The sequence below is a fragment of the Pterocles gutturalis genome, unplaced genomic scaffold (genome assembly GCF_000699245.1).
Source record: "Pterocles gutturalis isolate BGI_N339 unplaced genomic scaffold, ASM69924v1 scaffold6251, whole genome shotgun sequence".
NCBI lineage: Eukaryota > Metazoa > Chordata > Aves > Pterocliformes > Pteroclidae > Pterocles > Pterocles gutturalis.
The window spans coordinates 43659-59574 of record NW_010105286.1 but is presented as its reverse complement, the minus strand read 5'-3'; the positions used below and the strand labels follow the sequence as shown (position 1 = coordinate 59574).

The 15916-nt window shown below is 39.3% G+C and overlaps 1 protein-coding gene across 1 annotated transcript in view; it reads left to right on the top strand.

The window, feature by feature from the left end:
• Window positions 1-821: 821 nt before the first annotated feature.
• Window positions 822-15916, top strand: part of PIGL (phosphatidylinositol glycan anchor biosynthesis, class L) — a gene marked incomplete at its 5' end in the record, with an annotated part of 53675 nt that continues 38580 nt past the window's right edge. The window contains 2 exons of the mRNA XM_010087324.1: window positions 822-912; window positions 999-1101. Of these exons, the coding sequence (XP_010085626.1) occupies window positions 822-912; window positions 999-1101 (194 nt within the window). The remainder of the gene's footprint in view (window positions 913-998; window positions 1102-15916) is intronic.

Below are 15916 nucleotides of genomic sequence, written 5' to 3'. Positions count from 1 at the left end.
TGTTCCAAGTACTTTGGACTTGCTGTTTAGGTTGGCTCTGCAGGCCTACGCTGTGGAGAGTACAGGAGGGAGTTCATGGCAGCACGTCCGATAGTGAAGGAGGAGTGACTCTTTGACCCTTTAAGGAGATTAATTGTTACACTGATTTGTTGTGAATCCTTGATTTTAAAAAAGTGGACTAAGATCCCACGAACCTCTTTCACAGTGACAACCTGGAGATTTGCTAGTGGTAACAACTCTGTCACCTCACTGCAGAGGCAGTTTCTCCTCTGTTTATGAAAAGATCTTGCACAATTGTTCTGTAGCATGTTGGTAATTTCCATTCAGGTAATGGGTAAGCACTTAGTCCATTTATATGCATCTTAGAAGACTCCTTTTCCTCACAAAGCATGCTCAGCCTATGGAATACACTAAAAGAGATATTAAATCTTGCTAAAAAATTAAGTGTTCAGAGTAGATCAGGTATATACCAAAATAAAACAAAAAGCCTAAACAAAAAACCTGAAAGAGCTAGAAATTTTGATTATTATTTTTTTTTTAAAGGAGTAAGACATCTGCTAATCAAACAAGTGGTTAGAAACAGTTTAATCCAGACTTCTTGTCTGGAAGTTCTGCTGTGTCTTTGGCAGAAGCATTTATCGTTGGCAACTCTAGGATGAGGATACTGGGTTCTTTGGACTACTGCTCTGACTAGGCATGGCAATTTCTGATGTCCTTGCCAAATAAACTCACAAATGCTGCAAGCCAGACTCGGTGCATAAATGGGAGGAATGTAGTCAAGGTGGGCAGAACTTTGCCTCAGCATTTTACTCTGAACAAAGCCGGGCGTTGCTCAGGTAAAAGCTCTGGAGTTTGTCCCCCGTGATGTGTCTCTTCCTCGAATTATGCACTTTTATTTACTGTGTGATGCTGAAGCTTAATGCTTTGAGAAAGAAAAGAGGAATTAATTCCAAGCTAGCCTCAACTAAGTTAGACAATGTTGCTGTGTTTGCTGTTTTCAGGAAATTATTACAATCAAGGAGAGATTCGTAAGAAAGAACTGGAACAGAGTTGTTTTCTTCTGGGGATTCCTGCTTCTGATGTAACAGTTGTTGATCACAGGTAAATAGTTTTCATTTATAGCATAATTTAATTGCAGTTTTTAAGTAGGGGGTGAAATTCAATTTAAAGGTCAGTGAAAGCATACTGTGTCATTCTAAGATGTCTTGAAGAATCTCAAAACAAGACCATATTAGATATTTTTGTTAACTCTTAACATAAATCTAATTAATGCAGAAGACAATTCAAGTGTATAACGGGGATTGTAATCCCTAGGTTAAACTCTGTTGCTACAGCATTTAGAATGATGATAACCGTGCTTGTTGGGGTTTCTCACAGAGTATGGGCAGCCTGATCACATTTTGTTACACTTGTTGCAGCGTTATACTGTTACAAATTCCCTGAATTGCTTGTGGCACCTTTGTCTGTAGGCTAGTCTTTAGAGGTTTAGTGTGGAATTTTATTATATTTATAATCTGGTTTAGTCCAGGCTAAAGACAAAGTAAGTGAATCTTACTATTCTTTCAAATCTTACTATTTGAAAGAATAGTAAGATTCTTTCAAATCAAGCCATACAAGATTTCTGTTTTCTGAGGTGTGATGTTGTTTTCTTTAGTTATGTGTAGATACAAAGGTAGGTCATAAAGCTGACACTTCTTTGTTTTGGGATTAATCCAGGAACTCTCCTCTGGGAGGGTGATTTAACACTTTGAATCAGTGAAACTCTGTGCTAACATTGTAAAGGCCTCTTAAATTGCTTGATCACTATCTAGGATTGATAGTAGCTGGGCTAGATACTGATTGCTGGGAAACAGGGTACAAGTGGTTGTTTCAATTGTAAACAACTATCATACAATCCATATAGAATATTTTTGTTTATGAAGAAATAACTTTAATAGCAACATATTGATTTTAAAACCATGCCAACTAGAAAAGTCAGAGTTGAAAAAAATCTTGCTCCAGGCAGGCCTTTTTCCCATGAACATATTTTCCCTTGAGCTAAGGCAACAGAAACCACAGTCCAGAATATGAATCTTCTTGAGTTCCTTGCTTTTTTTAGCTTTAGGTTTCTCTCCAAGTTTTCAGCTCACTTAGGAAAACAGCATGGGAGTTGTTTTTTCTTTGGAATTAAAATAAATGTTTTTGTTCACTTCTCATGAACTGGTTTTGGATAACTTCAAGTTTTAGAGTGCAATCATATGATGATGCCCAAAACATTGTGGGGAGGGATAAGGAAAAAAGCTACTAAGCTTTGCTAAGCATGAGGTCTGCTCAATGAACCATCTTTTGAAATTAACACGGAGCCCAGAAGCCTGCTGGCCTTCCATCCTCTAATGCACTGTGAGGTTGCTTAGTATGTGATGCAGGTTTCCCAATACTGCTCAGTCGTCCCCCAGTGCACACAGTCCAGAGGACTGCTTCTTCCAAGTAATGCTTTGGTTCACTCTGTAGGAAGGTGAGGACCGTTTCAGAGAAACAGCTTGGATCATGCCTCCTTATTACTTTCACGACTAGTATTACACATATTTATGTAAGAAATGACTGATTCGTGATTTCCCCGAGTGAATGCAGTGCCTGAAAAGACAGATCCATCTCATTGCCCAGAGCTTCTGGGCATGGACTACAATGTAAAACATTGTTCTGAGAAACAGGTTTAGATTTCAGGTCTTTATCTCTGAGGTTAGATTGCTATGAGATAACCATCAAATCATCTTTGTTGTGCATTCAGAGAGTGAACTGAACTTTGCTGAATTTTGCTCAGAGCTTATTTACACAGTAAAGTGTATTTACAGCACATTATTTACCCTGCAATAATGCACCATGTGGATGCTCTTTCTGAAAAAAAGCTGTGGATGAGGTGTTAGCAAAATGGTAGAGGATCAGGAATAATTTCTAGATGACACTGAATTTTTAGAGTAGCTAATTTTTAGAGTACTGTTTTCCAATGGTTTAGATAAAGCACTGGGACTCAGGGTTCTTGAAACTTACTTAAAGTTCCTGGATTCCTTAAGGTCAGTAGCTTTCCTATGCCCCTGTTATGACTTCTGCAATTTACAGATTATACAAAAATATTTGCCAGTATGGCATGATGTGAAACTTGCTAAATTAATATGTTATCTACCACTAGATTTCCATGTGATTCATGTCTACTGAATACAGTTCAGGAGGCTGTTCCTCTTTAACATTTTGTCTTCCGTAGGCACTGTTTAAGATCAGAGCCCTTTGGCTTTTTTTGTTCCCCTCCTAACTCTTCAGAAGATAATTTTCCATCCATGCAAAGAACAAGCACATTGCTTAAGGACTGCAGCTGGCGTGCTGCCCATCTAACATTTCTTATACAAACATTAGATGCTTTACAATATCCAAGTTGCAGTCTTGTATTTTGGTAAGGAAAGCCCAAAGGATTGCTAGGTCTGGATCTGCTCCAGCCATTGTAGTGTGGAGCTGAGTCATGCTGCTTCCTCTTTCTTTGCATGATCTACAAGTGAGTAGAATTTTCAAGATGTAAAAGAGGAAATACATCTGAAAAGCAAGGTGATTGACTTGCTCTGTAATCTCCTTTGTCCAGGCAGGTATAAAATCAACATGACATTTTGAATATCATGTGAACTTGTGAAGAGGAAGCTTCAGTCTGTCAGCCTATGATGAAATCTGTGTTAAAGACCAAATCCTTATTAAGCAGTCCCTTGCCTTAAACAATGGCTCTTACAAGTCTAGCCAGGATTCCTAGGGCAGGACTAGTTCAGGCTCTCTTCAGACTCTTATCAAACAACTGCTTTGCAGTGATTCTTCAGTGGGTGTTTGATGTTGTTACTGTGTTTGTTACCTCAGTTAAAGACAACTCAAATCTTCTGCATAAGTACGGTCCCAAACTGTACCCACATTTCAGCCGTAGAGAATGGAGGTCCACATGACTCTCCCACTGAAAAGGATGTGAGTAGCTGCCCAGCAGGGTGGAACTCCCTCCATCATGAGAAGAACAAGTCTGAGTAACTGATTTGGACTTGAGATGTTGTGGCAAAGACAAGGTTCAGCTAAACAAGTAAAAAGTGAGGCCTGCATTATCATAAAACACGGGGATGCTTTCTCTTCCCTTATCTTTGGAATATGTAGAAAATAATGCTTCAGTAACAATGTGAAGAGGAAAAAATGTTCACATAAGAGCTGCTTTGGGTGCTGTTCTTGATGTGGCACTGCAACATACTTTCTTGGTTGTTACTCTGATCTTGAGAACATAGTGAGATGGAGATGCTGTAATCTCAAACGAGTTATCAGGTGACAAGTCGTTGCCATGGTGTTGGTAAGTGTACTTTGGGAATTTACTTATAGCTAAGAAAGCTGTCTGTGAGTAATTACCCTGTGAATACATGCTTCTCAGCTTCAAAGCACTCTCTCATGGTATATGGAAAACCGGGAGTTAATATCTAATTGATCTAATATTAAGAGTTAGTTAAGCTCCCATTAACATTGGGCACATCTGCCAACATTCTGGCTGTCTACTAGTCTGTAACATTACACGTAAACAGGAGATGTTTTATAAGCTGTTTTTACTTTCTGAAGAGAACAAGCAAAAAGGAAACCCAGATTATTCTTTTTTTCTAACATCTGTTCTGGGGTTCATGGAAAGGTAAATATCAGGCATTTTACTGCAGCTTCTGAAGCTTTAATGCATGGTTGTACTGGACAGAAAGTAAAAATGACTATTTGCTTCTTTAATATGACAGAAAATATTTGGCTCAAGTTTGCACTGCAAAGAAAATAATATCTGAGATTTGTGTAAACTAAAAAATTTTCCATTCACAGTACAAAGGCTTATTGCAAATAATGTTATATCTGTTTCCAAGTTTCCATGGAAATTGCACTTCGTTTGCTCTTTTATTATTATTTCACTGAAGTCCAAAAGGGCTCTGGTGAGACAATGCACAGGAGAGAGGACATCTGCCCATGCCGAATCACAGGCTATCTGCAAGTTTTTTATGAGGCTGCAGAGAGGCTCAAATTCCTTTTTTTCCTTTTTTTTTTTTAATTATAATAATTCTTTGGTGTTGGGCTTGGTTTTACTCCCTACAAGGTAAATGGGCATTATTGCACTTCCTCATGTTTAACTTCTAACGGACTTCCACAAACTCCCAATGTCAGAGAAGTGAGTCTGTAAGGTCATGGGAAAAATATATCCTTAAATAAATAGTGTGTGTGTCTGATTGTGATGATTGGAAAGCTAAAAAAAACCACTCAGACCCTTCAGAGAATGAAATATGTAAAATTTGAACCTTTTTGTTAGAATTTAGAAACATATATACAGGCAGTTAAGTATATCCCATTGATCCAGTTTGGTTTTACTGTACTTAGGTGGTTCGTTGATGGCTTTATTGATTTGAATGCAGGGTGCTGAGTGCATAAAAGCTGAAGATGCAAGCTATATAGTGAGAATATCTACTGCAATTAAGAAAGCTTGCCGGAAAACTGAGGGCACCAGAAATGCCGAGATAAAACCCTGTCCTCATTCAAGTCTGGTTGCAAAGCTGTCAGTGATTTCATACCAGTTTCTGACTCACTCATTTGCAGACCTGTGTCATCTTTCTGAATGGGATTTAAAAAAAATGTATTTATGTTACTTACATGTTTCTGATCAGAAAGGTGATATTATACCCCAATGTTTCTTCTTTCCCTGTCCTCATATTTCATATTTTGGGATCGGCATTTAATAGTTTTAATTCTGCTGAAATAATTGTGGGAATTAGTTCTATTTTGTCTTCCTAAGTCCCTCATGGTATTATAGTCTGACATTCATTTTATTGCCAATTCTAAAGAGCTGATCTATGTGGTGATTAAAATGTCTGCCATGCTTTATTCTACAAGAGCTCCATAGTTCAGTAGTGAGTGATGGGTTTCTCTTCATCTTACTTATGTCAGCAACACTGTTAACGGTCTTTATTTTTTGCAGAATTTTCTTTAATTAAGTATGGCATCTGTGGGACCAGAAGATCTTAGATGTCAATTGGTCACACATTCAGTTTTAAATCAACCTGCATCTTTTTGGATCAAACATACTCATCATCATCCTGAATGCTAACACGCTTTACCATTACAAGAAGGTATGAAGCCTGTGTCAGTCAGGTGGTTATCCTGATGTTTATGTCATTACTGTAGCCAAATTTCACTTCTCTTTATAATTCCTGAAATTTAAACTGTTTTCCTTCTGAGAAGACAATAAAATATTTGGCCACCTATTTTTATTTACATTTCTAAATAAACGGATAACTTTTTCCAAAATGCCTACCACATGGCAGCTCATGCTGACATTTTAGGACATCAGAACACTTTGTGGAAAGGTCTATATCAAAGTCTGCCTGCCAGCTTCTGCTTTTATAGGTGATGTTCTGTGCACTAATTTAAGAGGAAATTCTTCTGGGGATTGAGATGTCTCTCCACCCCCCAGGAAAGCTGCTTTCTGAAACAAAGGCTTGTATTGCAGTATGTTAGGTTTGGCTAGTTTTAGGTTTACTTTTAAGGTTTTAACTTTTATCTACTTTTAGTTTAGCAAAGTTAGATATTTTCCTCAATAAGGAAATCTGCCCTTTTGCTTCCCTGGGGCTTTTGTGCACCAAGTCCTTTCTCAGTTTTCTAGCATCATTAACTTCCTTGCTGTACAAAAGGGAGAAAGGTCTGTGGTGAAAGGGAAAATGATCCTTTCAGTGCTGAAAGGGGCATGTCCCCCAGATTACCTCTGTAGAGCAATGAGCAGTGGTTCCTTTCAGTACATTCAAGGATTCTCCTTCAGATGTCAACGTCAGTGAAGTCACAGCAGGATTTGATTAAGAGCAAGAGTCTGACCAGAGAAGCTAAAGGCTCGGAATAAATGCATGGGGGAGTGAAGGAGTACTGCTAAAGGACAACATGTCTTTATGGAAATCAAATCAAAATACTAAGTGTTGAGATTTATACTTCTAATGCTCAAGATTATTTTAGCAGAATAAAAACTAAGAAATACTGATCTCAAAACATGATATATGAGAATAGGGATCCCAGCCACCCCCCAAAGCTCATGCAAGTTTGATTCAACTCAAAAAACATCAACACTGTCAAGCTGATAGTAAGAAAATAAATCAGGTTGTGCATAGTAGCTGTGTTTCGGGAGTTTGGGAAAACTGTCTAGGGCTGAAGACAGGAAAATGCACTAGAACAAGTAAAACCACTAGAAGTCTTTTTTTTGTTGTTCTTTCTTAGCTTATACCTTCAGAAATGCCTTTTACTATTCACTCATTAATGGCTTTTAAAAGTCCCCCACATATGTTAAAGACAGGCATCTTCTTTGGAGTAAAGAAAGCTTCAATGACCCATCCTGAATTTTCGAGTGGTTTGTGTCCCAGCTTTGCCGCCTCCTAGTAACACAACAGATAACGCTGACTGGAGCAATTCTGTAACTAGACCCCTTGTGTCCATGCAGAAGGAAGTATCTTTGGGTTTGCTGGTTTCCAGTGTAGAATTCAAGGTTTCATATTAAAATATTTTGGGTGGACTTTCTTCATGATGCTAGTAAGCTACCAACATAGAATGATACAGTCATTAGATTAAAACTATTTTCAACAGTTTTACCTAAGAGTCCCCTTTTAAACATGACAAGCTATAACTTATTTATTTTGCCAGTTACACACTGAAACAATACAGCGTGTTTTGCCAGCAGACACCCTGAGGAACTAATGGAGAATGACAGGCGTTTCCCCTTTGCCCCTGGAAGGTTCCCTGCTTTGATAGCCCAGCAACATCTCTGTTAGTCACCCATTTTAACCTGCAGCTGCAAGCGCCTTGCTGTTAATTATAGGCAGGGCAGACTGAGGTCTTTTATCAGAGAAAATGGTCAACTCTTTTCCTTAAAGAATAGCAGTTATATCAAATAGTCATAGTAAGTTAGTCAAAGAGGAGGAACAAACAAACAAAATCTAGCAGGGATTCAGCTTAAGCTTTTGAATCTCTGCATTCCTCAGAATTTACTCAGGGAAAATATATTCCTATTTCTGCTGGGAACATTCTTTAAAGCTTTCTCACAATAATGGATTGGGCATTACTGCCTTGTTCACAAGAACTGTGTGGTTTCTTTGTGTGTTTTCATAATCTTATTTTAATTGTAGCTACAGTACAAAATGTTGAGTGCCTCAGTTAAAATAAAATTGTGAGGTCTGAGGCTATTACATGGTTTGGAAACATCATCCAGTTGCATCTGCAATGGACTTGCATTTTCTGGATGTCAGGTAATTACTGTGCTGGAAGACGGAGGAAGGGGTTTTGCAGCCTCTCTTGATCAAACTCCCCTTTGGGGTTCAGTCCAGAGAAGTGCAGTTACATCAATTCCTGTTTTTCCTAAAGGTCAGGATCCTAAGTGTAGTAGGTAGCTCCTGCTACTAGTGTGTATCTGTACTTTAGCTGGAGGTAATTGCAGTAACTTCCCCCAAGTTGCCTCAGTCTCTGGGAGACAACAAGTTTCAGGGTGTCCAGGGGCCTCATGACATTAAAACCAGTTCTTGGTTTGTTCCTGTTTGCTTCATCTAACTTTGCTAGTTCAGACAGTCACTAGAAAATTTATGAAATAATTGGTATCTGAGCCTTGGGAGCAAGGCCTTTATTAAGCTCATTAAGGACAGAATGTTTCCAATTACAAGGCATCGTGTCAAAGGCTGTAGAATTTTGGACATATTTCTATCTTTCCTCAGAGCCACCTTCTGGTCCCATCAAAATCAGTGGAGCTTCGCCGTTGGCTTCGGTAGGACCAGAAATTGTAGTTGAAACAGTCAACAAGGGAAGACAAAGTCTTGTTTTTAAAAGTGTTAGTACAGGGAAAGTTGGAAAAGCAGTGTACAATGGATGTTGTGTAAAATGTGTTTTCTCTTAATGACCTTCCAGTTCAGGTTGGCTCTGTTTACATACAAATCAAAGGCTGGTTTGTCTAACTGCCAGCACAGCAAAACTCAGTCTGGGATCTGAATATCCAGCTGTGTCCTTTGCCTCTGACATCCTCCCAGTAATAAAATTTGTGTGGCTGGGATTTGGCTAAAATTGCAGATGATGTGTGAGCGAGAATTGAATTCAGCCTGTTCTTCCTCTGCAAGACAATAGAAGCTAAAACTTGTTTGTGTCAATAAAATAAGCATATACAACTCATAACCCCTCAGAGGCCAGATCGGATGAATAAAATGCTCTTTTTCCATCATCACATTTTTAACCCTGACCAATGTTAGTAATAACTCTGTGAGAACTCAGACTTTTTTTCTTCCTCATTTCAAAGTTGGAGCAGAAGCTTTTATGGAGTTTACCTGTGAAGATGCAGCATCCAGAGAATAGACAACCTTTATGACAACCTTTGCAGAGCTCTCTAATCCGGGTTCTTTGTTCTTCACTTTCCAACTCCCTGAAGGTTACGCTATGTTAGGCGCTGTCTTTGCTCTGTAAGCCTGTGCTCTCTTAACAGTGTCTCTGCAGGCTAACAAAATGACAGAGACAGTAACTTCTTCACAGGCAAAATGGTACTGCTAGCTTGCCTATTAGCTATCAGTTTCCTGTTTCAGTCTTTTTTCTCCAGTGTTATGTTAGTGAACTAGGCTGTTCTGCATAGCAGAAGCTCTCAAACTTTGCTGCACAGAGGTTTCTGTTTGGTAGCTTGTCAGGAACTTGGGTGCTGCACCTTGTGAGACACATGTCAATGGAGTGTGCGGTGATGGAGAGGTTTCGGGTCCTGGGGTTCTGTCTGGATGTAGGCAAAGCTATCTCTGCTCATAAGGGAGCAATGTGTGATGGAACTGTGTTTATCGCAGGGTCTTCTTTCTGGTAATGATGATGAAAGCTCTGGCTGCAGTCCAGAGCTCCGTTAGCAATTTCACTTGCAGGTTGCACTTTGGCCACCTCATTGTAAAAGTCTGCTTGTAAAGCTATGGAACAGTTAAGCATAGCATTTGTTAACTCCACTCTTTCCATTAATCAAACCCTATTTGACAGATGGTTGAAAGCTCTTCCGGTTGACGGTATCAGTGTGAACCAGCAAAGGTGTTCTCAGCAGTCTAGAATCTAAGGCTTCCTAAAGGCTTCTGGCTGACTGCAGTGGGGTGCTGCTCTGCAGCATTGTGATCCAGGGCTGCCTTTTGAAGCATCCTACAGCAAGAGAATTCCCATTTGTATTTTCTTGGATGAGCTTGTTGTGACATGCCCTGTTATTTTTGCATTCTGTGTCCATTCTGAAGTTCCCTCAGGCATCTCTTCAAATGAAACATTGCATCACTGAGGAAGTGAAGCCATTAGAAGTGAATGCTTTCAGCAAAGACTTGGAGCAAATACAGTCAGCTGTCATCTACCAGAAATGGACTTGCAAGTTGACATTGCAAAATTTGGGAAGAACAATAGTCCTTTCTTGAGTGGTTTGATGCAGTTTTTCAAAAAGCTGAGCTGTGATGTTATTTTTTTGCCACATCATGAGTGATGGTTTTGTATTTGCCTAGAGCAAATGTGGAAGGGTTACTAAGCAAAGTAGTGAGAGTATAGAGCTTCACACTTCAAAATCCTTTTGAAGGAAGAGAAATTTTACATTCTCTAGCAGCTAAACTCTGCTAAGGTCTCTGTCCTTCTCTGCATTTTACTTTCATCTTCTGATAATCCTGCCTTTTTGCAGAGCTGTGGGGATGGACCACTTACTGTTTACATAATATTCTCATGGTGTGAAACACTGTATAACTGTTAAGGTTCATTATTAAAGTTTTCCTTGCTAGGCAAAGGGTTAATTTCTTTCTCCAAAGAAGGAGATCTGATTTAGGCTTGGCACAGGAGGAGGGAAGACAGAGGATTTTGTTCTGCAGGAAACTAGGTCAGCAGGTTTTTATTATCGTGCTCGACAGCCCAATGTGGTTTGCATTTAGGAATGAGCTCAGTTGACATTGTGTATGGTCGATTTCCTCTTCCCAGAAAGCAGGCCTCAGACATCGCTCCATACATTATGGCTTTCCCAAATTGAATGCAAGAGAATATTTAGCTGAAGAAGCCCAGACAGTTGTGCGTTTGTGAGATACGTTTTTAGAGCTATCTGTCAGGAGTGCCTCAGGAACAAGAAAGAAGTCCAAGGTATTCTGGAGAGGAGGAGCAACAGGGCTGGCATCTTTTCAGTCACTGAATGCATCAGAATCACAGAGATCTTAATTGTTTTTATATCCCATCTGTTGATGATTGTTCTTATAGCCTGTAGCATTGTTTGGGTTTTGTTTGGAGGTGGTCAGATTCTGATCTTGGTCTTGCCAGAGTAAATTTGGAGTAATTCCCTTGCTTTCTCTGAAGCTACTGCTGTGTGTGGCTGAGATCACAGTGTGGTCTTGCAGATAACCTTTAGATGGGGAGTTTTCCATTATAACTTTTGGACCATCATGACTAAGAAAACACTGGAATAATCCAGAATCTTTTTCACATCTTCCAGCTTTCTTGACCATATACCCTGGAATTTATTCTTTTCCTGTGCAACTGAGAATAGACATCCATGTTCTTCACCTGTTGAAGACCAAATTGTGGCAGACATCATGCATGCTGGAGAATTCAGGCTACCTTTCTTTACAGATTTTTTTTACTTTACTGAATAATGAAAATCTGAGTACTTATAACTTAAGAAAAATCTGCTTTGTTTTGATTGTAGGGATCAGGTAAGAGCGGTGGAGTTTAGAAAGTAACTGGTAACGTCCAGGAAAATTTTTGAGTAATAGAATTTAAGGCTGAGCATCTATTTCCAGTTTTATACTCTTCTTGTTTTACAGACTTTAATGTGAATTAATGGCTTATCAGCATAATAAACCCATCTAATTCTGTCCTGTTCTAGCCTTTATTCAGTTCTGGCATTGAGAGACCCAGGCATTTTTGAAAACCAAGTTTGGCTTTTTAAAGCTGAACAAGGAAAATGCAGGCAATACTGAGAAGAACAGACAGCAGTAGGTTGCCAGCAATTCCTGGAAATAATGGAGTTTCACAACCATTCCCTTCAGATTGGACATTTAGGAGGGAAAAATATCTTTGTGGCTTACATGGACAGAGTAATGAAAATGAAAAGACTGTTGAGAAAGTTTGTTATGGTAAAAATTCAAATACCATTCTTGGGTTTAACCATAGAGTAGCATATCAAATGCCTCAAAATGATGACAGCATAGAAATAATACAGGTCAGAAAATTGCATATGGTCTGTCCTGAACTTGCTTTTAATGTCGTGTTAGGCTGTAGATTTTAGTTGTCCAATGCCTTTGAATCTTTAAACAGTTTCAGCTGCAATAAATGTGCTCATATAATAATCTTTTGAAATATGAACACGTTAAACAGGGATGAAGAAAGTTGGTATTTCTGTAATGCCTTTGTGCTCTTACAGTGTTGGCATCTATGACTGAGAGCCAAGAAAACGACAGTGTGTGTCAGAATGAGAGTCATAGAGAGGACTTGTAGCAGGCGGACACGTACACACAATAAACATCTGCGCTGAGGCAGCGTTTTCAAAATTGCCTTCGAAATAATGAAAACAGAAAGCGTTGCAGGGGAATCTTCATAGCTTCATTCAGGGATGACAAATTATTTAATTCAAAATCATAGCAACTCAGAAAATGTCACTGTGTTGCTGGGAGACTTGGGTTCCATTCCTTACTTCCTAACTTGAACTAAGCTGAATTAAATTCTTAGCTCAAGAAATGAGAGATAAAAAAGACTCTCTCTCTCTCTCTCTCTCTCTCTGTCAGCCATGTGAAGCTTTTGGGATATGACTCATGGGATAAATAAGTTTGGTCATTCTTGCTGTTAATAAAAAGGGTAAAATCCTACATTTTTATGAGGGCTTTTTCTTCCCCCAAAAAGTCCAGAAAACATCACAAATCATTAACATATCAGAGCTGTCACTAAAAATACGGTAGCTTCTTGGTTGAAACAGCAACTGTTAATAGCACTCAGTAATGCCATGTGTATGAAAAATGTCTGCTGTCATGTATTTGTGCTCTTTCAAATGAATGAACTCAGAGTTTCTAGACTGAAAATTAGGTTGGTAATGCAGCAGAGCAGTGCATGTGTGTCAGCAAATGAACAGATGCTTGCAGAAGACTGCAGGATAAACAGATGCCGAGTAATTCTGGTGTATGAAATAAGCCATTTGTGCCCATTTGGGAGCTCTGCTGCATAAATGATGCAGCCGGCAAATTTAAGTAGGTTATGATGTTCCCCCCTATGGCTGGGGTTAGAGGTGAGTTCAGTTAGCTGCAGAGTGGTCACTTTGTGGAACAATCATGAAGACACTAAACTAAAATCATCTTTCAGAGAGCAATGGCTTCATATGGGTGCATTTCTTTTTTGTTTTTAAATGTAACCCTATCTTTACCAATTAAAGTAGCTATTTAATGGTTAGAATATGATCTCTGGGCTATGAGCACAAACACTGTTTATCCCTTTTGTGGGATAAAATATATCTAGTCTTGCTTTATTTGTAATTATTATGCCTTCTTAGTGTTTTAACTAGTAATTGACCCTATCTTTTGATAGCCTTTTACAGCTGAGAGCAGGCTGACAGGTAGTTATCCTGTATCTGTTTCCAGAACTCAGGTAGCTGTCTCCTGGGGCAAACCCTGCACCAGGAGAGAGGGAAGAGCAGTCTTCTTAAACATGGCTGCTCACTGCCGATCTTTTCTGAGAATGGCAATCAGTTGGTTGATTAATTTCATTAGCAACTTATTGCAGGCCAAAGGTGCCAGACTGAAAGCCCTGGTAAACAGTAGACATAGGTCCCATGTAATATTTACCCACAACGGAGTAGCTCTGCACACCAGTAGGTGTTAGTACACTTCGATATTGCTTCAAATTGGTTGCTTGTATCTGCAAGAAGATTACTGGCCAATGTGATACAACTTTTGGCCTCTTTCCTTGGATGCCAATAAGAAGATTAATTAGAACAGGGCTAAAAATGTATTAGTATTTAAGGGAGACCTGTTTTTTTCCTGTGCTGACTCATCTCTTATTCCATCCCGATCCTTTATGTGTTATGCTCAAAGAGATACTGCAGAGCGGAGTTGAAGACCCTCTGTACAAAGTCCTTATAGAGCTTCTGTTATCTTTAGTGCCTTCTATATCTACAAGGAGGTAAGGAAGGACTTTTTGTCTCCATCCGTGTATATCCTTATTCCAGGAGAACAGGTACGCTCTTGCAAGAGCAATCCAGCACAGTGCTTTGCCAGAGCAGGGTGTTTGATACACAGTGCGTTCAGTGCCCCCTCCTATGGTGGCTCATTCTGTCGACACTCACAGTATCCTTCCACAGCACCCTTGCTCACCAGCAATCTCTGTCTCCACAGCAACTATCATACTCAAGTAATCTCCAGCCAGTCTTGGCAGTTGGACTTTCCCAGTGACCTGCATTAACTAGAAGTGTCTTGGGAGGTTCCCAAATTCTGCCATTCTGCTTTTGGTGTTTACAGCTACAGTAACTAACTCCTGACATTTATACCCAGTGTGCGCTCTGTTTGCTGGAGCTTGGTGCCTGTTTGCACACAGGGCCTTCTGATAAGGCAGGCATTTGACATTTCTATTCTTAACCCATTAACATTTAGAAGGGCTGCTCTCCTCACCTCTAGAGGCTGTGTTCCTCCCCCTCCCCACAATATCCCTGTTCCTGCCAGATAAGATTACGCTTGGGTTATATATTGATCTAGAAGCTGAGTGCCAAATGCAGGCTGCACCAGTTCAAGGGCAGATACTGAATCCGTGAGTCCACATGCTTTGGTTCAGTAGTGGAAGTGGTTCTTTTTGCCCTCTCAGCAGAACCTGAGGACAAACACACGGCTATCAGTTCTTTATTATACCAGTAAAACGAACATCATGGCTGCAGTAGGTACCTGTCCAATTTGCTGATGCTGCATCTTTGTGCTGTTCCCTCTTCTTCATCTGCACTTAAACATGAAGGGGTTGTAGTGATTATTACACACTCATTTGCTTGAGGCGGTGTATTCAGTAACCTGAACATGGAAACAAGAGCCAAGATTCCTTTGTTTTAAGCCAAGCCTAGCTCAATGAATACTGCACATGTCACTTGAACAAATCTCTTCACACGTGCATATGTCTTTCCCAGTTTTTGGAAGTGGGAACCTATTAGCAACCTACTGAATTATAAATATCAAAAACTATTATGGGAAAGTAGCTATATTGACAATTTTATATAGCCATTTATAGTCAAATACAAAGTAATTCATTCTTTGATAAAAATTAGTCACTGAAGTATTCACAGATGTATGGAGTGACACAAAGAAGCTCTAAGGGAATATGGATAGTGGGTTAAACATCAGCTCCCAGTGTCATAGCTATCCCATAGAATGTGAATGAGACTATGCAAGAAAGGGAATAACCGATAGAAGAAAGGAGATGCTATTGCCTCTTCATGTATTGTTAGAGGCTCTCGTGTTCCAATTCAGTATCTTGCTATAAAACCTACATTTCTAAAAGGATGCTGATGTTTGGAAAATACTTGTCACTGAAACAGTCACGGGAATGATGAAAGATGTAGAAAACAGGCTTAATAATGGATGTATAAGATACTTGACTATGTGCTTTATCCATGAGATGATTTGATAGTGATAGAGGAGGATCAACATGGGGAAGAAATTTGTTGGATGAGGTCTGTTGAGCTGTTCGTAGCATGTCCTATGACAATAATGACCACAGTGGTCCCTGCTGGCTTTAAAAATCTATGACCATAACTACAATCAATCATAAGAATTAATTAGCTGGCAAGCCTGATTTTCCACTGGAAAACCAAGCGCCACTGGAGCAGAATGGATAAAAATTTATTGCAATTATTAATTTTTTTATTATGTTAAATTAAATGGTTTAAAATAAAACATGG